This window comes from Macrosteles quadrilineatus, unplaced genomic scaffold, assembly GCF_028750875.1.
Source record: "Macrosteles quadrilineatus isolate MER2022 unplaced genomic scaffold, UCM_ALF_1.0 Scaffold_1__1_contigs__length_201487025, whole genome shotgun sequence".
Classification (NCBI taxonomy): Eukaryota; Metazoa; Arthropoda; class Insecta; order Hemiptera; family Cicadellidae; genus Macrosteles; species Macrosteles quadrilineatus.
This window is the reverse complement of record NW_026542594.1, coordinates 53366704-53387247: the sequence shown is the minus strand read 5'-3', so window position 1 is coordinate 53387247 and position 20544 is coordinate 53366704. Positions and strand designations below refer to the sequence as shown.

The 20544-nt window shown below is 35.9% G+C and overlaps 2 protein-coding genes across 4 annotated transcripts in view; one reads left to right on the top strand and one right to left on the bottom strand.

The window, feature by feature from the left end:
* The window catches only part of LOC128983092 (RRP15-like protein), a 69960-nt gene extending 56135 nt beyond the window's left edge, over window positions 1–13825 (top strand). For all 3 annotated transcript variants that reach the window (XM_054402249.1, XM_054402251.1, XM_054402250.1), the window contains one exon: window positions 13654–13825. In XM_054402249.1, the coding sequence (XP_054258224.1) occupies window positions 13654–13761 (108 nt within the window). In that variant the 3' untranslated portion in view covers window positions 13762–13825. The remainder of the gene's footprint in view (window positions 1–13653) is intronic.
* Window positions 13826–15561: 1736 nt separating this feature from the next.
* On the bottom strand, window positions 15562–20260 carry LOC128997071 (lysophospholipase-like protein 1). The gene is made up of 2 exons (XM_054422653.1): window positions 20165–20260; window positions 15562–15807 (listed from the first exon to the last, which is right to left on the bottom strand). The coding sequence occupies exons 1-2, from the start codon at window positions 20258–20260 to the stop codon at window positions 15562–15564; spliced, it is 342 nt and encodes a 113-aa protein (XP_054278628.1).
* Window positions 20261–20544: the final 284 nt, after the last annotated feature.

Below are 20544 nucleotides of genomic sequence, written 5' to 3'. Positions count from 1 at the left end.
AAGCACTCAAAAAGGCATCTGAAGTTAAATCGGAAACTAATTCAATGTGGACAGCTTTGGTAATCAAACAAACAAAGAGTGCAACATAACTCTTTAAGAATACTTTTACTCTTCCTCCCATCCTTTTTGTTGTAATAGGCAAAGTTTATTCCTGTTTTACTAAAGGCTCTTCCAACACTGACTCTGGAGATTGGTAAATTACCCATTAAGCTGTTGACGATTTGTACCTGATACATGTTGTACAACTCCGAATAACTGACTTTATTTCATTCTTGATGTTAATAATCCAATATTTTTGTCGTATTACATTCTGAACCAATTGAGTGCCAGCATCAGGTAGATGTCTGATATTTTCATTTCTAATCAGAAGTTTTGAAAAATGATGCTTTCCTGGCAATAACAAATGATGTTTCATGTCAAACGGTATATTTGCATTTGCCAATCTGCCTCCAACTCGCAAGAGACCCTCCTTGTCCAAAAATGGGAATATATTTTTCAGTTTACTCTTATTTTTGACATGTCCATGTTTTTTCAGTTGCTTTATTTCATCCTGAAAACATTCTTCCTGGATAAGTTTGACAATTGTTTTTGTAGACTTCTCAATTTCACTGCTGTTTAAAGACTCCTTTTCTCTTTCTTCTGCAGGTTTTCTTGTGTTATTTGTAACTCTCAAGATATAAGCAACAATACATATGATCTTAAAATAGCTTGAGAAGTTCATCAATTTCTTATAGTCCAGGCGCTAAACGGGTTGAGTATGCACTGAAAGTCTGACAAAATTTGACTTTTGATTATTGTTGGGGACATCTAGTAGATGAAAAAAATCGATGATGTCGCATTTCTAGGGTGGTCACAACTCGGGTGGGAGGGGGGGAAGTTGCGCGGGTCATCGGTTTACGTTTCCGCGTCTAACTCACAAACGGTTAATGATAGAAAGGTGAATTAAGCGTCTATCTACGCCTAAATATATTGTCTTTTAAAAAGGTTATTACAACCTTTCTTCTATCTCTTATACTTTAGGCGCTAATCAACATTTATTGCAAAAAATAAAATTTAAAAATACTTAAAAAAGAAATATTGGAAATATTGCGCTTGTTTAGGGCATGTTACAAACTATTTATGGTTAGAAAAACTAACAAGTAGTACAACAACACCAAGTTTAAAGAAATCCGTGCAAAAACAACAGAGCTACGTTGATTTCAGTAAGAGTAAACGTGGAAAATTCGTAGTAGTACCGAGGCGCGCATGAACGGTACGTAGCCCACAGTCGATATAGGTTTGATGTTGTAAGTAACTATGGGGAAGCTGAATTTTTCTATTCTATTAGACCATGTTGAGATGAGCATTTTCCCAAAAGTCCCCACTCCTAACTCTTTGTGCTTTCCTCTACCCCCCCCCCCTTTTAGATAAATTTACAGTCTCTTAGAAATTAAGCTATAACTTTAAAACGGGTAAGGATAATAACGCAATCTTTTATTAATAATTTTGCGTTACGATATTCTACAACAAGTGTTTACCATGGTATCCTAAATATTCATAGTTAAAAAAATATCATAAACATAAAAAAATATTTTTTACGGATTAATTTATGAAACTTTTCTTTGTAGATTTTTTACACGAGGTCGCACAACAAAATGTTTGATACAAAATTTGGGGTGCATAGTTTACATTTGAAAATGATACATAGTTATTAACAGTTTGTTTGCATATAGTAGCTATAGATAGTACAGTATATTGATTTTACAGGATTCAGGCTTTTTTGTGCACCGCAACAATGAAAAAAATTACGTATATTATGGTTTTTGTATTTGAATTTGCCGCTTTATATAGATTATATTAACGTTATGTAGCTCATTCAGTACATATACAGACTGTAGTGGATACATATGAATGAATATCGTGCATTTGCTGCTGTACGCCAGAGCCTCATTTTATTATACAGGGTGTCTCACCTAAAGTGAACCAATAGATAACTGTTTTATTATGAGATATAGAGTTAACTTCTTGTGGGACACTACCCTTTATTTTAAGATGTTTTTTTTAGTGGTTTCGAATTTTAAAAATATGTTCGCCATTTTCCAATATGGCTGACAACTTTGTTAGTCCTATGGAATACCCTGTATTTTATGATTGTTTTAGAATGTAAACGCACAACTTTTAAACCTTTTTATTCTTGACATTTTTCTCTAAAGCTACTTGTTTAGGAGTTACATCGAAAAAGAAATGGTTTGTGAGTACATCCTGCATCCTCACAGCTCATAAACGTAAGTTTAAGAGCGGAGATACAAAGAATAAACAAGTTTTCAAATCACATCTACATTTAAAAAAAACCATAAAATAAATTGTTCCAATATCAAAGTAAGCTAGCATTTTTGAAAATGGTGGCCATTTTTAAAACAACAAAATCAGTATTTTTTTTAACGTATTTTATATATTTTTTTGAACGAGGACTTATATGTGACTTATTTATTCTTTGCACTTTCTCTCTCAACTTACTCGTTTATAAGCTACAGGATGCCGAATGTACACCACAAGCCTTTCTTTTAGATATAACACGCTGTAATTCCTAAATGGGGTAGGTTTAGAGAAAAAATTTCACGAATAAGAAAATAGCTTTTAAATTGTAAAAGAATACTAAAATACAGCGTGTTCCATAAGAAATAACAAAGTTGTTGGCCATATTGGAAAATTGTGGATATATATTTTTTATTCGTAACCATCCCTAAAAACATTTTTTACAATTAAAAGGGGTCGTCTAATAAAAAGTTAACTCTATATGGAAAATAAAATGTGTGTATGTTCACTATGTAATCTCAACCGGGATGAAACGTGTACTCTTTTATAGCAGAATCTCCAATTTTTGGTCTAACAAGTTATATTTAAATGAGTATGAGTTGTTTTTTTTATTTTTAAATTGCAAAGATTGGCGGGCACTTGGAAATTTTCTTAAAGAGGCGTGGAGTAAAGGGTGGGAATTGATAATGGAGTATAATTATTAAATTTAAGAATTGAGATATCGATACAAAAATTGGAAAAATCTATGTAATTTAAAAAAATTATAAAATATTGTTTGTTAAGTATCTATCAAAGTAAATTATAAAAGTAACAGGTTTGTTTTATGAATTATTAACTGTTTGTAGGAAAAATTCAGACTCTCAGTAGACTACATTTAAATTTTATTATTCATTCAATTGTTATCTGATCTTTATTAGTATGTAGTGCTATTTGTGTATGTTCTGTAGTGGAAATCAGTTTATTTTATGAATAATTGTATGTGATTCATGGTATTTTTTTTAACGGTTTTAAAATATTTTAAAATCAGTGTGTCTAACACAAAACAGACGGTCTTTGACCATTGTTCTTTGCATTTAAATAAAAAAACACTGTATTGATATTTTATTACAATGAACACATTTTCTTCTTCTTTATCATCTATCTTCTTCATTATTTATTCATCTAATAATTCTTTTTGTAGATTATCGTAACGCAAAATGATTAATAAAATATTGCATTATTATCCTTACCCGTTTTAAAGTTATAGCTTAATTGCTAAGAGGCTGTAAATTTATCTAAAAAGGGGGGTTAGAGGAAAGCACAAGGGGGGAGGAGTGTTGACTTTCGGGAAAATGATAATCGCAACATGGTCTAACAGCATAGAAAAATTCAGCTTCCCCATAGTTACTTACAACATCAAACCTATATCGACTGTGGGCTACGTGACCGTCCATGCGCGCCTCTGTACTACTACGAATTTTCCACGTTTACTCTTACTGAAATCAACGTAGCTCTGTTGTTTTTGCACGGATTTCTTTAAACTTGGTGTTGTTGTACTACTTGTTAGTGTTTCTAACCATAAATAGTTTGTAACATGCCCTAAACAAGCGCAATATTTCCGATATTTCATTTTTAAGTATTTTTAAATTTTATTTTTTGCAATAAATGTTGATTAGCGCCTAAAGTATAAGAGATAGAAGAAAGGTTGTAATAACCTTTTTAAAAGACAATATATTTAGGCGTAGATAGACGCTTAATTCACCTTTCTATCATTAACCGTTTGTGAGTTAGACGCGGAAACGTAAACCGATGACCCGCGCAACTTCCCCCCCTCCCCCCCGAGTTGTGACCACCCTAGAAATGCGACATCATCGATTTTTTTCATCTACTAGATGTCCCCAATAATAATCAAAAGTCAAATTTTGTCAGACTTTCAGTGCATACTCAACCCGTTTAGCGCCTGGACTATTAAGCAAAGTTGACTTTTCTTGGGAAAACAAAATTTGAGTGGATGTTTTTCGTAACTCTGGGATTTCTTTTAAGTTAACATTCATGTTATTTCGAGGCCAACTTGATTTCTCTTGCCTTAGCCATTCCGGCCCATGCCACCAAAGACTAGATTGCTTCAGATGAGAACCAGAAATGCCTGTAGTAGCCAAATCAGCTGGAACTAACATGATTCCAATTTGAAGGCGGAATAGTGTCTTGTATTTCTGACACCCTGTTAGCAACAAACGTCTTTCATTTATTTGGCAACTGAGATAACCAACACAAAACAATTGTGGAATCAGTCCAGGCACAACACTTATTTACATCAATATTTAGAGAAAAGGCTACCTTACTTAATTGAGAAAGAAGCAAGGCACCACAAAGTTCTAATCGTGGTAAGGAAATTTGTTTGGTTGGGGCAACTCTTGTTTTGGAACAAAGCAAATTAACATTTACCTCATGATTGGTTGAAATAGATGCACATACACGCAGCTAGCATAAGCTTTCTCGGATGCATCACAAAATCCAATAATTTCAATACTTTCACGTAAGTAATTGTGAGTTGTGACTTGTCTTGGAATGCACAATCTATTGATAGTAAACAGCTCACCTTTGATTTGCTCCCATTGTTTTGCTATGTCTTCACTCACCGGCTCATCCCAAGTTAGTCCAGTTAACCACAGTTGTTGTAGCATGATTTTTGAAACTATTACTAAAGGACTTATTAGTCCCAGTGGATCAAATACACTTGAAATAGCCCTAAGAATTTCTCGTTTGTTTAAACTGGATTTAATTTGAGTTGTGACATTGATGTTTACTTGAAACATGTCTGATTTGGGTTCCCAAGCAACTCCTAAAGTTTTAATAGGTTTACTCTCTTCTAAATCTAAGTTCATAGCACCAACCTATTTGTCCTCTTCTGGTATCCTGTCTAGTACAGCAGAACTATTGGAACACCACTTACGTAGTTTGAAACCTCCTGGACGTAAAAGTTGATCAAGTTCTTCCTGCAACTTAGAGCAGTCTTCTCATCGTGACACCCGGTTAGTAAGTCGTCCACATGCCCGTGCCGCATGTCCGTGCCTGCAGCAGCGCAAGCTGTAGGGAATCGTGTCTTCTCGTCTTCTGATAACTGTTTCAAACACCTAGTAGCTAAGAAGGGAGCACTAGAGGTGCCATATGTTACTGTTTTCAGTTTATATACTTTGACAGGCTCATAACTGTTTGTCCTCCATAATATTTGTTGAAACTTACAATCATTTTCATCAACTAACACCTGGCGATACATTTTCTCACAGTCAGCAACCATAACTATTTCATGTAGTCGGAAACGTGTTAGGACGGAAAACAAGTCCTGCTGGACGTTTGGACCTACCATAAGTGTATCATTCAAAGATACCCTTGTGCTTGTAGGACAGGATGCATTAAAAACCACTCTCAGTTTGGTTGAAGAGCTTGACTCCTTTATTACTTCGTGATGAGGTAAGAAACAATTTGTTATGTTACCTGTGGTGGTTACTGATTCACTGTAATTTAGCTTCCCTATTAGTTCCATGTGTCCTAGGTTCAGATACTCCTGTAAGAAACTATTATACTGCTGTTTTCTCTCGAAATTTAATGACAATCTTTGTTCAACTTTTTTGAAACTACCCAAAGCTATGTGTTGTGATTTTCCTAACTCATTTAGACGTTCATTGAATGGTAGTTTTACAATAAAGCGTCCAGATTCATCTCGTTTGACATTTTCCTTGAAATGCTGCTCACAATATTGTTCCTCTTTAGTGAGAACAGGATCAGTAACAACTTGCTCGATTTCCCAGAATCGCTTAAGTTGACTCTCAATAGTCAAATTGCAAGTTGACTCAGTCTCATTTGGGCACTGTGTAGTGTTATCGTAAGTTAAATTAAAATATAGTTTTAATAACACAAATACTTTATTAGATAGCTTTTACAATCAATCAAGATTCAGAATGTTTACCAACAACAACTAAACAAATAATATTCTAATACCATATGTTCTCAAACACATATGAATAACAACACATCTCCCCTTTAAAGATCGAACCTCCGGGTAGGTTTGAATTGTCTTGTTGATCTTCTTAGATTCGCTAAAGGATTTGTCTGCGATGCCATTGCAGGATGATCGAAAGGTTCTTTTCTTCTGAGGTGTTCGGAAGGACTGGTCTGCAGTGCTGGTTGAGAGTGATCAGAAGGCATAGTAGTGCTAAATCTTTGCAGTGATCTTCTGTTCCTCCGCAAACAACCATCTTGCGTTTGAATGATATAGGATCGAGGTGCAGGATGTTTGTTTAATATAGTTCCTTCTTGATTCCTGTCCTTTATATGGACTTGAGCTCCGACAGGTAGAGTAGGCAGTTCTGTGGCTCTATGTCTTTTGTCAAAATAAATCTTTTGACGATCAATTCTTGCTTCTTCCTTTTCCCTTAATTTTTCAGCGTCTACCAGATAGGGTCTTAGTTGATCAGACATTATTGGAACATAAGTGCGGATCCTTCTCCCGAAAAGTAATTCCGCTGGACTTTTCCCATTTTCTAGAGGGGTTGCTCTTAACATAAGTAGCATTTTGTAGGGATCATCACTTTTTTCTAAGTGGTACTTAAAGTTTTTTACTTGCGCTTCGATGAAGCCGTTGCTTTGTGGAAATTTTGGGCTTGATGTAATCAATTTAAATCCATAATCACGACCAAGTTGTTTGAATTGACAGCAGTCAAATTGGGAACCACAGTCTGCTCTCTCAGGTACACCATGACGTGCGAAGATGGACTTTGTATATGTCACAATAGTGCCCATTTTTAAGTCATTTAGTCTAGCAATCTCCATAAACCTGTAATAATAGTCTGAGATTAAGAGATACCAGTGACCTTTGCACTTCAGCAAATCGGCACCCACTATTTGCCAAGGTCTGTCCGGATAAGGGGTTAGTATCAGCGGCTCTGCTCTCGTAGCTCGATTTTCTGCACATATCTTGCAATTTTCTACTAGTTCTTTGATTTGTTGAGAAAGACGAGGCCACCACACAGTCAATTTTGCAAAAGATCTATATTTTGTTATGCCTTGATGTCCTTCATGAATACTTCTTATTACATTAGGGTACATTAGATCTTAAAGAATTTGGTATTATAATACGACTTCCAAAGAGAAGTATACCATTTTGCTCACTTATATCATCTCTATGATACCAATAGGGCAATACGTCCTCTGGAATCTTAGATTTTTCTGGCCAACCTTTCACACAATACTGAGACACATGTTTTAGAGTTTCATCTATCATAGTTTCTTGATTTATTTCTCGCAACCTTTCATCCAAAACTGATGGTAGAGTATTGTCAATATTTTGTATATAAGCAAGGATTTCCTCTGTAAGTTCCCATTCCTCTTCAGAGTTCTCTGTGTCTCGAGACAGTGCATCAGCCAAAATCAACTGTTTGCCGGGCGTGTAGGTAATATCATATGTATATCTCATCAGTCGGAGTCGTATTCTCTGAAGCCTGGGAGTAATATTGTCCAAGTCTTTTATCTTGAATATGGAGAGCAAGGGCTTATGGTCTGTCTCAATATGCAAATGCAACCCTAATATGAAGTGTTCAAATCGTTCACACCCCCATGCAATTGCTAGGGCTTCTTTTTCTATTTGAGCCCAATTACGTTCGGCTGATGACAAACTTCTCGAAGCATAGGCCACAGGACGTTTAGTTCCATCTTCTTGAAGCTGAAGTAGTGCAACTCCAATACCGTATGACGAGGAATCCGCTGAGAGGAAGGTTTCTTTAGACATGCTGTATAAAGCGAGACACGGTTCGTACATCAATGACAGTTTAATCTTTTCCAAAGCTTGGTCTTGATCAGGCCCCCAAACAAATTCTGTATTTCTTTGCAGTAAAGCATGTAGTGGATGAACTATGGTTGCCAAATTATGAATAAACTTTGCTACGTAATTGACAACACCTAGAATTCTCCTTCTTTAACGTTAGTTGGCGTCTTGAGTTTTTGGATAGCCTCAACACGAGAGGGATCTGGCTTAATACCATTTTTAGTTACAAGGTGGCCTAGTAAACTGATACTGTCATGCCGGAACACACATTTTGATCTATTAAGTGTCCAGCCCTTTTCCTGTAGCCTATACAAAACACTATGTAAATTTTTGTCATGTTCTTCCATATCTTTCCCGTATATAGTGATGTCATCGAAATGGCAAACAACACCTTGAAGGCCTTCAAGTGATTCAGACATTTGACGCTGGAATACTTCTGAACCAGTGGAAATCCCGAAAGGGAGTCGTAAAAATCTGAACCTTCCAAAAGGTGTGATGAAAGTAGTAAGATATGAAGCTTCTTCTGTTATGGGTATTTGCCAATATCCCGAGTTAGCATCTAGTTTCGAGAACACCTTAGCACCATCTAATTGTCCCAGAGTGTAGTCTACAGAGGGCACAGGATATAGTTCTCGTTTAACACTCTCATTAAGTTTAGTAAAATCTACGCAAAGTCTTATTGAATTGTCCTTTTTAGGGACAATGACAAGAGGTGAACACCAGTCAGTCGGAGTGTCTACTTTCACGATAACACCTTTATCCAACATTGCATCCAGTTCTCTTTTTACAGCATCTTTATAGGTTAGGGGAACACGCCTTGGAACTTTGAGAGAGTACGGTTCAGCGTTTGGCTTTAATTTTATATTATAATGAGCTTGTGTATTACCAAGACCGCTGAAAAGTTTAGGATATGATGTATAGGGATCAAATGAGCCAGTTGAGTTGACTCGAAACATCCTTTTAACTAGACCCAATTTTTCACTAACTTCATTGCTCAAAAGGGTTCTATCAGCACCAGATATTACATAAAACTGAGACTTACAATATTGATCCTTGTATTGGATTGTACCCTCGAATACGCCCAAAATATTAAGGACAGATCCGTTAGGCCCAATTAAAACTTTGTTACTTGAATTTAGTGGGTACATAAATAATTTCAACTTATAAAGTGATTGGGGCAAGACACAAACGTCAGCTCCAGTGTCTATCTTAGCTTGAATACATACTCCATTTAGTTTAACTTCAGCAGACCATTTTGCTTTAGGATTCTTTTGAGGATTAATAGACCCCACAAACTTGTCACTCTTAATAACTTCATCTTGAAGAGGATTTGAATTTATTTCCTTGACATTTTTGAACTGGCAACATTTAGCAAAATGGCCCTTCCTGTTACAGTTTCGACAGAAAATATTCCGGGCAGGACATTTTGGTCGTTCATGTTGAGCGTTACCACACCACTGGCATTGATTGTAGTAATTGGTACTGGACGCATTGGAATCAACTGGAGGTTTCTGAGCAAATTTAGTGCCCCAAGTCCTTGAAGTGACTTTATCTGCAGTTAGTGCATGTTTAGAAGACCTGGACCTCATCAATGATTGTTGAATTTTAACCGATTCGGCTTGCTTAACATTTGAGACAGCAGAATTGAGTGTTAGATCTGCATTCATTTGTAGTTTTTCAGATAAACTTTTGTCTCTAATCGCTACAACAAGTTGATCTCGTATAGCCTCATCTTTATAAGAAGCAGGAAAATCGCATCTAGAAGCCATCTCATTTAGATCATGAATCAAACTCTCAACACGCTCTTCCTCATGTTGAACCCTAGTATGAAACATGTACCTCTCAAAGATTACATTTTTAGAAGGAGCGAAATATGTATCAAATTTTTTTAAAACAGTTTTGAAACTTTTACTTTCCTCAGATGTCAAATTAAATGATTCAAATATGCTTTCGGCCTTTTCGCCCATCATATATAGTAAGGTGTTTACCTGATATGGTTCGTCTTCATTCATGCGCAAGAAACGGGTTTTCCATTTAGACCAGTTTTCTCCTTTAAAATCAAAATGTTCTGGGGAAGGAACACTAAAACCTTTCATCTTTATGTACTGTATTGCTAAAACAATAAAAAAACCCGCTGCCACCATGTAGTGTTATCGTAAGTTAAGTTAAAATATAGTTTTAATAAGACAAATACTTTATTAGGTAGCTTTTACAATCAATCAAGATTCAGAATGTTTACCAACAACAACTAAACAAATAATATTCTAATACCATATGTTCTCAAACACATATGAATAACAACACACACTGTTCACACCTGCCAGCAAACAATCCAGCCCAAAACACTATTGTGAAGAGTAGGTGTTTGTTTGGTACCTGATATCTTTCCTTCAATGATAAGGCCGAAGTAAACTTCTGCTCCCAATAGCAGATCGACTTCACCTGGTTTGTAGTACTCCGGGTCTGCCAGGACAAGTGTAGAGATGTGATGAGACCAGTTGGTGTGGTTAATAGTCTCAGCAGGTAGTTTAGTGGAGATGGTTGGCAAAACTACTGTTGAAATGTTGGTAAAATACTTGCTAACTCTTGAAAAAAGATTTAATGATACTCGTTTTGATGCTTTTGTTTTCGATTGTCCTATACCATTAATAGTTATTGAAGAGTTTAAAAATTTTAAGCCAAATCGATCAGCGCATGACTTAGTTATAAAGTTAGATTGTGCACCTGAATCAAGTAGTGCACGCACTCTTACACGTTCTCCTTTTAGCAGTCGACAGCAAAACTTGTGATGATGACATTGGGTCCTCTGCATTACTTAGATCAACAGAATTAGATGCAAATTCTTGTTCAGACGCATTATGACTAGCAGAGTTAGATGTTACTTTATTCTTGTCACATGTTTTGCCAATTTCCTTTTTCAATTCAATATGAATCATTGTGTGATGGTTTCAGTTACACAGTTTGCAAGTAGAACTCTTGCAATCAGTAGCAGAATGGTTGAGTTTTAAACAATTAAAACATAATTTACTCACAATTTCACTCATGCTACTAAATTCGTCACACTGATAAATTGCATGATTAGGTTTTTCACAGATTACACAAACATGAGTAAAATAAGACTTTCCCTTTGCTTGGTTAAATGACCCTTTACTTTGAATACCTCTATTATTAGAATGACTAATGTTGGATGCAGATGTCTTAGATATGCTTGAGGATGCCAAGGCATTAATTCTTTGGATAAGAAACGATTTTAGCTGCTCAAAATTAGGACTATCCTGTGTAGTTAAGGACATTCCCATTGTTTTCTCGTCTCACTATCTAATTTGCTAGTTAGTATGTACACAAGTATGCTATTCCATTCACCTACATTTTCACCTAACGACTTTAGAGCCCTAATATGGGTTTCAGATTCATCAACTAGTTTTCTAAGTCCTTGTGAGGACTCATTTTGTAAAGGTACTTGACTGAATAATCCTTTTAGGTGAGAATTTACAATCAGCCTTTTGTTGTCATACCTGAGCTTTAAAATGTCCCAGGCCTCAAAATAGTTTTGATCTGTAGACGGAAGTGACTGCAATAGTTGGTGTGCCTTCCCTTTTAGACAAGATTTGAGATAAAATAGCTTTTGGATGTTTGGAAGCGACTGGTTGTCATGGACAATAGATATAAATAGCTCTCTGAATGAAGGCCATTCCTCAATATTCCCATTAAATGATGGTAGATGCAAATTAGGTAATTTTACTTGAGGAATAGGGTCAACTGAAACACTTTGTTGAATAGAATTAATCGAATGAACGGGAACTAGATTAGGGACATTAGTTTGATATTCACCCAGTAAATTTAATAATTTAGCTTTAGTTGCAAAATAATCATTCTCGAAAGCTCCTAAAATGTCATCATTAGCTTGTTCCTCATCTATACTGCTAATTTCTTCATGAATTTGAAGATACCGATCAAATAGTTCATCTAGTTTTTCTTGCCTTACAATCAGGTTTGCCCTATCTGTATTGGTATTACTCACATTTTCTAGGTAGGTTTTGATTCTGGTGAGAGATGATTTCACTGTACTCCTCTGTTTCAATAATGTTGTTACTCTTTGCTGGATCATATCGCGTGGCGTAGAAGAACCATAAAGAAATTATAGATAATAACTCAGAAAAAGTGGACTTGGTTTTCACATTGATTTACTCACTCAACTCATATTGTATTTACATTTTTGAAAGTAAACACTAACATTTTAATAATTAGAAAACATATGACTTAAATAAAGAATTTATGTTAAAGTCTAACCACTATACAACAGCCATGACTTTTCCATAAGACTCTTAGTTCAATATTAGTGTAATGTGTTGCAGTAAAAAGACTTTGTATTTATCCCACTGCTTGTATAATCATTGCTCAATGGTATTCATCGGAATGAACTTTTCTTTATTACTGTTTTTTTTGTGATTTGCTAGTATACTGTTTATGGTTATGAACATATGTTATTTATAGTCTTTTATTTACATTTTCCTTGTTAATTTGTATACAGTTGTGGCTACTTGGCAACTCATAAGGCCAATGTTCATAATATTAAAATTTAATTTAAATTTAACAACAACAAAAATGGGAAAAACTAATTTTCTCATAACAGAGACTATTATAGGTATTGTTTTAGCCTCAAACTAAGATATTTCTAACAATTTAGAAGAAATAGGAGCCGCTTTTGGAATAGTTTTTCGGGCAAACATTACTCGTATCATAGTGCAGTTGACCCCTCTTTAACGGGATTGGACTTAGTTCGCATAACTCAAAGGGTCGGTTAAAACGGCCAATCCCGAAAAACTAAAAAATTAAGTGCTATTCATTTTGAATTAAATCATAATTCTGAAGTGGTGTGTGCATTATTTTCATAATAAACTAAATAATAACTAACTAAACATATGATACATATTTTTATCTTAAGTATTGACCATCATAAACAAACCCAAATTACGTTAAAGTCAAATACTTTCAGTGGAATAAATTATAGTTGTAGGTAAGAGTCAATAAAAATGTTTATTTTAATATGTTTAGTAATATTAATTGATGCTTTCCAAATCCATCCTAATACAGTTGTACATAACTTATTGTCGAAATTAAGATAGAATCAACAATTTCGTTACGAGACAGGATGTTTATTTATATCCTGAAACATCCTGTAGAGTTTTATATATTTTTCTTATCACCGCAGAAATGCTGAGATTCCTAGAAAGCGGTGGTTAAATCGAACTGCTCTTAAAACTAGGCCGGTTAAAACAAACTGTTAATATTTGACAAGCGAGGGCAGATAATTCGACTATCGGTTAATGGGAGGTCGGTTAAGAGGGGGTCCACTGTGTAGGATAAGCCTTTAAGAATTTTTAATCACGTTCTAGAAATAGGTTCAATAAAAATTGTATGCCACAGAGAGGTGAAAAGCTAGTTGACAGGTAAATTGTTGGACAGCGCTAATATAGTTTATAAGTATACTATTAAATCTAAATGTAATTTTACTAATTTGCTTCAAAGTCAACTATAGCCAACATTCTTCCTCCTAGGATGCAGATAATCCAACTTGGACGATTCTAAGGGATGACTTTATGATGAGCTCAAAACTCAAGGACTGGGATAAACATGATACTTCAGAAGTGAAAGACGAGCATTGAAATATTTGTGTCTCTGTAATCAATGGTAAATGTATATATGTAATAACAATGTTTTTCTATGGCATATATGGATTTATTACACCTCTATACTTAATCCACAAATATTTACTCTTACCTTATTGACCTCTGAACTAGGGAGATAACTCCAAAGGCAGTCACTTTTGTAAGTATCTCTTGAGTGATTTTTATTATTATTTGTATTGGTATGTAGAACGTTTTCTCCGTTTCTTATAATGATTCTAAGAGAAACTGTTCCATCTGAGCATTGTTAACGTTGCATCTGGCAGTCACAAAACTATACTGACATAGAAGGTAATATAATATTAGACGTGAACTTATTTGTCTCTGGTAAAACTTGACTAAAAGAAAGTGACACACTAAATGTTGGGCTTGAAGAAATTATACAGTTTTTAAAACAAATTATTTATTAATAAATATAATTTTTTTAATAATACATTAGTTAACAAGAATAGTACAAAATCAACAACAATTTTGATTGGATTCAGTACCATAATTAACAGCAAAACTTAACTGTTACCAGTTAGAGGAGAATAAAAATATATTTCTCTACCAAGTTGATATACAGCATATAAAAAAATAATGTAATTAGATTGACCTACATGCAGTACTGTAAGTCTTCTTCTTGCCTGAGTTTTTTCACAACTATAGAACTATTACACAATACAAAATACTCTACCTGAATCTGGCTAAATAAAATATCTAGGCTTTTTACAGCATCAAGACACTGAATATAAAAATGAAAGTTATCTAAGATATAAAAAGTCAAAGACTGATATAAAATTAGTTATTTGTGCAACTAGTGAGAAAAGTGAGCAATTGACTCACTCGAGAGATATCCTTAATCACGAGCCGTAGGCGAGTGAGGAATGGTTTCTCGAGTGAGGCAATTGTACTTTGAACTCGAGTTGCACATTATACTTTTCCTACAGTTACCATAAAACAAATAAATTGGTGAAGAAACATAACCTATTTTTACACAGAAGTGAACTTTTAACATAACATTTAATGTAAAGTGACAAATACAACAGTACAACAGCTGACCAGCTGATTTACAGCCAGTGCTGCCAACGTATTTCGCGCGCATACGACGTTGCCTGCATGTTACGCGCTCACTATTTCGTGCCTTCACGTTGCAAATCTGGAGTGAGACAAAGTAATTAGAGTGAGACAAAGTTAACATTGTCTCACTGATGAACAAATTGACCACTTTGCTTTCTCAAATCAGTGAGAGAACATGTACATTGTTAGGTAACTGTAGGAAAAAAAAATAAACATAGTAGTTCATTGTGTACATTTTAATGGTCCACATTATAGTAGTAGTCGATTATAGTGATTGTTCAGGTTATAAGGCATAATCCCCCTCCTCTCACTTTCTGATTTAAAGTGCTATCAAAATGTTTTGAATCAAATTAGTTCTTTGGGTTTCTTAATGCTTTGGGTTCTCATTTGATACTTATCTCTGGTATTATTGTTCCAATACCATGGAAGAAGTCATAAATATAGTGATTAGTGAAACAGGACAGAAACCTCAGGTAAAATAGTGTACCCATGACACTCAGAAGACCTCAGAAAACCGATTTCTTGTGGGTTTGTGCGGGCTTAGTATACTTATTGAATGGTAACCATCAAGTACGTAAAGACAAGCCAAATTACAAAACCTATTGTTGGACATCCACTTCTTGTCATATTAAGACACACATAGAAGGATCAAAGTGCCAGTGACTAAAAATAGAAGACTGGGAATGTTACAGTACTATGAATTGAAACTCAAGTCCATAATCAAATCCCTTCATATTTTACCCTATTTTTTATCCAGCCGTATAACATTTCCAACTCCTTTTTCTTCAGTTCGTGCAGCATGTTTGGAAAGCGGTGGAATTCTGCAGTGACTCCGAGATTTGTAAGTGTGTTGAACGTTTCCTCAACCCACTCCATCTTGACCAGATCATCACGTTCACCATGACACATAAACAATGGAGGGAGTTGTACCGTTTCACCTCCACTGGTTTGCTTCGTCTTCAAATCCTGCAAACAATTAATGTTTTTAGAGAAGTATATTTAAATGAGACGTGCTGTTTATAAAAGGATTTCCACGTTTGAAATCAAAAACTTAATTACATATATATGAATTTCAACGGTGTTTTTGGCCTCTGGATCTCAAAAAGGGCTGGCGGGCACTAGCCCGATCACAACCACAAACCCGAAAGGTTGTTGTCGTTCACCATGCGACCAGAGCAAGACCCGACCAAGGCAACAAAATGTTTACCAAACTTCAGTGTCAAGATGGATGTTGAAGGAGTAGCTGAATGAGTAACGTTCTCACATCCACGAAACATCAGCGTGATCTCCTACAAAGCTTCCTTCTTCATCCCTCTGAAGCCATAATCTGCTGATATATCCCATAAACATTCATAATAAAACACTCAGTGTCAAAATCCTGGCACATTTTACAAAAGAAGTCACTTCTCAAACCACACAAAAAACAAGTACTTACCATTATATTGATCTAGGAATACTTTGGGTTGAGTTATGTACTGGTCGGGTCGGAGACAAGTCAGGGGTAGTGCGCGTCGTCCCATTACAATGTGTTATATTTTTGGCTGCAACAGCTAGCGAGTCGGGCCCGACCAAACTGCATGGACTTTGGTCGCGCGACCAGGATCCGACCAGTCGACCAGTGTGCGCTGTTCCATATACGCATATTTTAAAACTGGCCTTATTTGACCGGTAGGAGTCGTTGTCGTGGTCGGGCTTGTGCGCGCCAGCCCTTACCATTAGGCCTACTGCGGTAATAGCTTGTTTCCTAAATGGGAAATTGGAAAGTTGCTAATAATGCAAAACTTTTACTACCTACCTTAAATCATAGACAAAAAGAATTGAATATAGACTGTCAGCCGTGCTGCGGTTACCATGGTTACCATAGGTTGTGGCGCACACCGCTGTAGTTTACATAGCGTGTATGCCGTAACTACATGTCGCTCCAAGCGGTGTGCGCCAGAACCTATGGTAACCGCAGCACAGCTGACGGTCTATGTTTAATTATTTTTGTCTATGCTTAAACTAATGAAACATATCCCTATTCATTGTTTTGAATTTAGGCTCCTAATCGCATTTAAATACTATAAATTGGGGTAGAATACATGCATTTATGCGATCCAGTGTGTGCATCTGCGACGCATTGGATTGCATAAATGCAGATATTCTATTCCAATTTATAATATCTATATTTTTGACTAATTTATTAATGTGAATCAAACATCAACCAACAACATATATTTGCTATGGAACCTGAGAGGTTCAAACAGCGTTTTAGTATCAAATTCGGGATACTAAAATACAGTAAATAATTATAAGGACCAGCTGTAGCCTTTTTTCATTCAAAAAGGACATCGTTGACTGAGTCACTTACAGAGTGTGCTACTGTTAGCCCCTCCCTTAATTTTTGTTACTGATATAGTTGATGTCTCCCTTAATTTTTGTTACTGATATAGTTGATGTGATACTATCAGTTTGACTCGGTTAAGAAGTAGGCATGTTGGACATAAATCAGTAATTTACATCCATGCATTCTGTCGGTGGCTCAAACCAACTAAGTATAGTAGGGCCTCAATAGCTTGAACCTTGATTAACTATTTAGAAATCCCCATGAACCACAGTGTTAAAAGTAAAAATGATTCAGCTTGAAGGTTTTCTCAGCTCAAATTTACGACCTGGAAATTGACTTCCAGGCTAGCAAACCAACTTGTATGTCCCGGAATTTCAACCCCCCCCCCCAACATAGAAAACCTATTAGGTTCACTCGTTTATTCATGTAATGTAAGTTATTAAGGCTGACACCCGGTTGCACCGATGGTCAAAATCTGCCTTCCCCGCGCCCCACCACCCTTCAAAGATCTTTTAACCCTATGCCCATGTTTCATTTGAATTTACGTACTAGTGTCTTGTGTTCTCGGTCACCTGAAAACGAAACAAGCAGGTATTGGTGTTCGGCTATCTGTTTAACGACATGATTGATTTGCACCTAAACCTAGAATGTTAAAGTATGTGGTCATACCGGAGGGAGTCGAGCGCACTGGATTATGACTTGTGTCAAAAAAGGAGGTTGGCTTCTAAAAATTCCAAATGACCCGGTGTTTTGGACCATTGCTAGGTTTCCTCGATAATCAACAACATTTGAGGGTCTCATCAAATGTTGATTGCCAACAGTTAATCTAAACTACTATGGAATGATCCTTAGAGAGGAATTGAGCAAGATGGCGGCAGATATAGACATTCGTTGTGGTTGCTGCAATGAATTTGTTGTTACATCTGACAAATCTTTGGTGTGAGAAGGTTATTGTAAAGTAAAATACCATGTTAAATGTGCTAAAATACTAGTGAAAGAGAAATGAATAAAAAGTTATCAAACCCGGTAAGATAGTCTTGTGAAACTTGTGCAAACAGACGCACACACAGTGAAGTAAACGATGACAATTCTTAAATGGAGTAGCCTGTTAAACAAACGGTTGAATATTGTACAAGTTCTAGCGACGGACAACTTAGCCATTGTCGGACAGCTACGTAAACTGGATTTAGTCTTAAATGATTACAAGATTATCAAAAGTAACCTATCAACCACATCCATGAACCAAAGTAGGCCTAGGCCTATAAGTCCAATTTCCGACCATGGTGAAACTTCAACAGAAGAAAATATTTTGACAAGGCCTACTGGCTTAGGCTCTCTAAACCTACTCTCGGCTCCTAAACCTAAACCTACATTATGCTAAAGTCGTTGGCGACTACAATACTTTGTTCTGATGGCAAACAGCCGTAATGACAATTTTTAGATTGATAAATCCAGAGAATTTTAAAAATCAACCAAGAAGGTAGGTGAAAACTATAGTGTAAGACTAAATTACTTACGTAATTCCCATCACAGCTCAATAAAATATGTCTATTCAGGACATGTTTCGGTGTTAAAACACCATCGTCAGCTTCAGGTACATAGAGTTGATCAGTTGTTAACATCGTCAGAAGATAAACACAGTACGGACACGAATAAATACATAAAACAATTAAACATTTAAAAAACAGGCCTGTTCTAACAAAGATAACCGACCGCACAGGTAGCAAGGGACAGACTCTAAACAAACACCGAAACATGTCCTGAATAGACATATTTTATTGAGCTGTGACGGGAATTACGTAAGTAATTTAGTCTTACATTATGTCCAACAGCTCAGGGGCAACACACATGGATTTAAATTAAAAAATATAGGCCTAACGTTCGAAAGGAAAGAAAAATCACGGGAAATATGTAAGCCAACCATAACCTCAATATAGTGGATAAGAAAGTTTTCTTATTGGTATCTAGACTTAGACCCTCAACACAAGATATAGTGACCTGACTGATTTTCTAAAAAATCAAACATCTAGTAATAAACAGTTTTGTTGTAGAAAAGCTACCATGAAAGTATCCAAAAGAATACCCTTTGTTTAAAGTAGGATTGTCGTCAACCCTCTTAGACAAGGTGTTCAATGCAGACTTTTGGCCTAGAAATGTTTGTTTCTAAGTTCCAGGGTTGGAGATCTAGACAAGTAGCCAATAAACCTAAAGATCAGGACCAAAGTGTTTTTTTAGGGTTCGAGAGCCCAGAAAAGTTACCAGTTACGTAGAAGACGTACAAAGGTACATAGGAGACACAAAGTCTGCTGATACCAAACCCGAGGTGATGTATGGAGTGCCACAGGGGTCGGTCTTGGGACCATTTCTGTTTTAATAATGGTGAATGACTTGTCCAAAAACATATCTCCAAATACAATCAAGTTTGTGGATGATGCAATTTTTTTTGCATCAGGAAAAAATCATGAAGTCTTGTCTAACCAAATGAATACTGTAATTTTAAAAGAAGCACCTGAGTGGTATGCTGCTAACAAATCTCTTCTTAATGTAAATAAAACACAGACAATTACTTTTTCTTTAGATTTAAACACCCTTAAAACTCCGTTAAACTTCTAGGGTTTTATCTGGACCCAAAGTTAGGATGGGTTGATCATGTTGTAAAAACCTGTTCAAAACTATCAAGGGTGGTTAACATGTTAAGATGCCTGAAAGTAAGCTTCCATGTAAATATCTTTGTTCATGTTATTTTGCTTTCTTTCAAAGCTTGTTGCTTTATGGTTTATTGTATTGGGGTAATAGCTCTAAAGTTCAGGATTTGTTACAGGTTCAAAAAAAACTGTTAGGATCTTGTCAAACTCAGTTTCCCCAGAGCACTATAGACCTCTGTTTAAACAACTTAAAATACCCACTGTTGTAAATATGTATAGGCCTATTTTTATTTGTCTAGTCTATGTGAAACATAATTATAAAAATCTTACGCTATCAAATCAGGTCCATTACCACTTTACCAGGACAAGTCACCAAATATTTATTGAGGAAGCGAGCGGCTTGAGGCACATGTGCAACTTGCATGGTGACCACACACCAGAGACCCATGCGCACGCACCACTATCTTGACGAAGCAAATAGTGAGCATCAAACACAACAGTTTTATTGATATCATTATAATAAACACAATTGTATCGTGACCTTGTTATTTTTCAACAATTTGTTTTTCATTTTGTATTTTTAGTAGGCCTAAGGACTATTTTTAACGTAGCTAGCAAAGTCACTATAGAATAAAATTGGCAGACACAAGGCACCTCGCATGTGCATCGCGAGCATGTGCACATTTACCCACACATAGGGGCCCATGAGCCTCGAGCTGTTCGCACGTCACA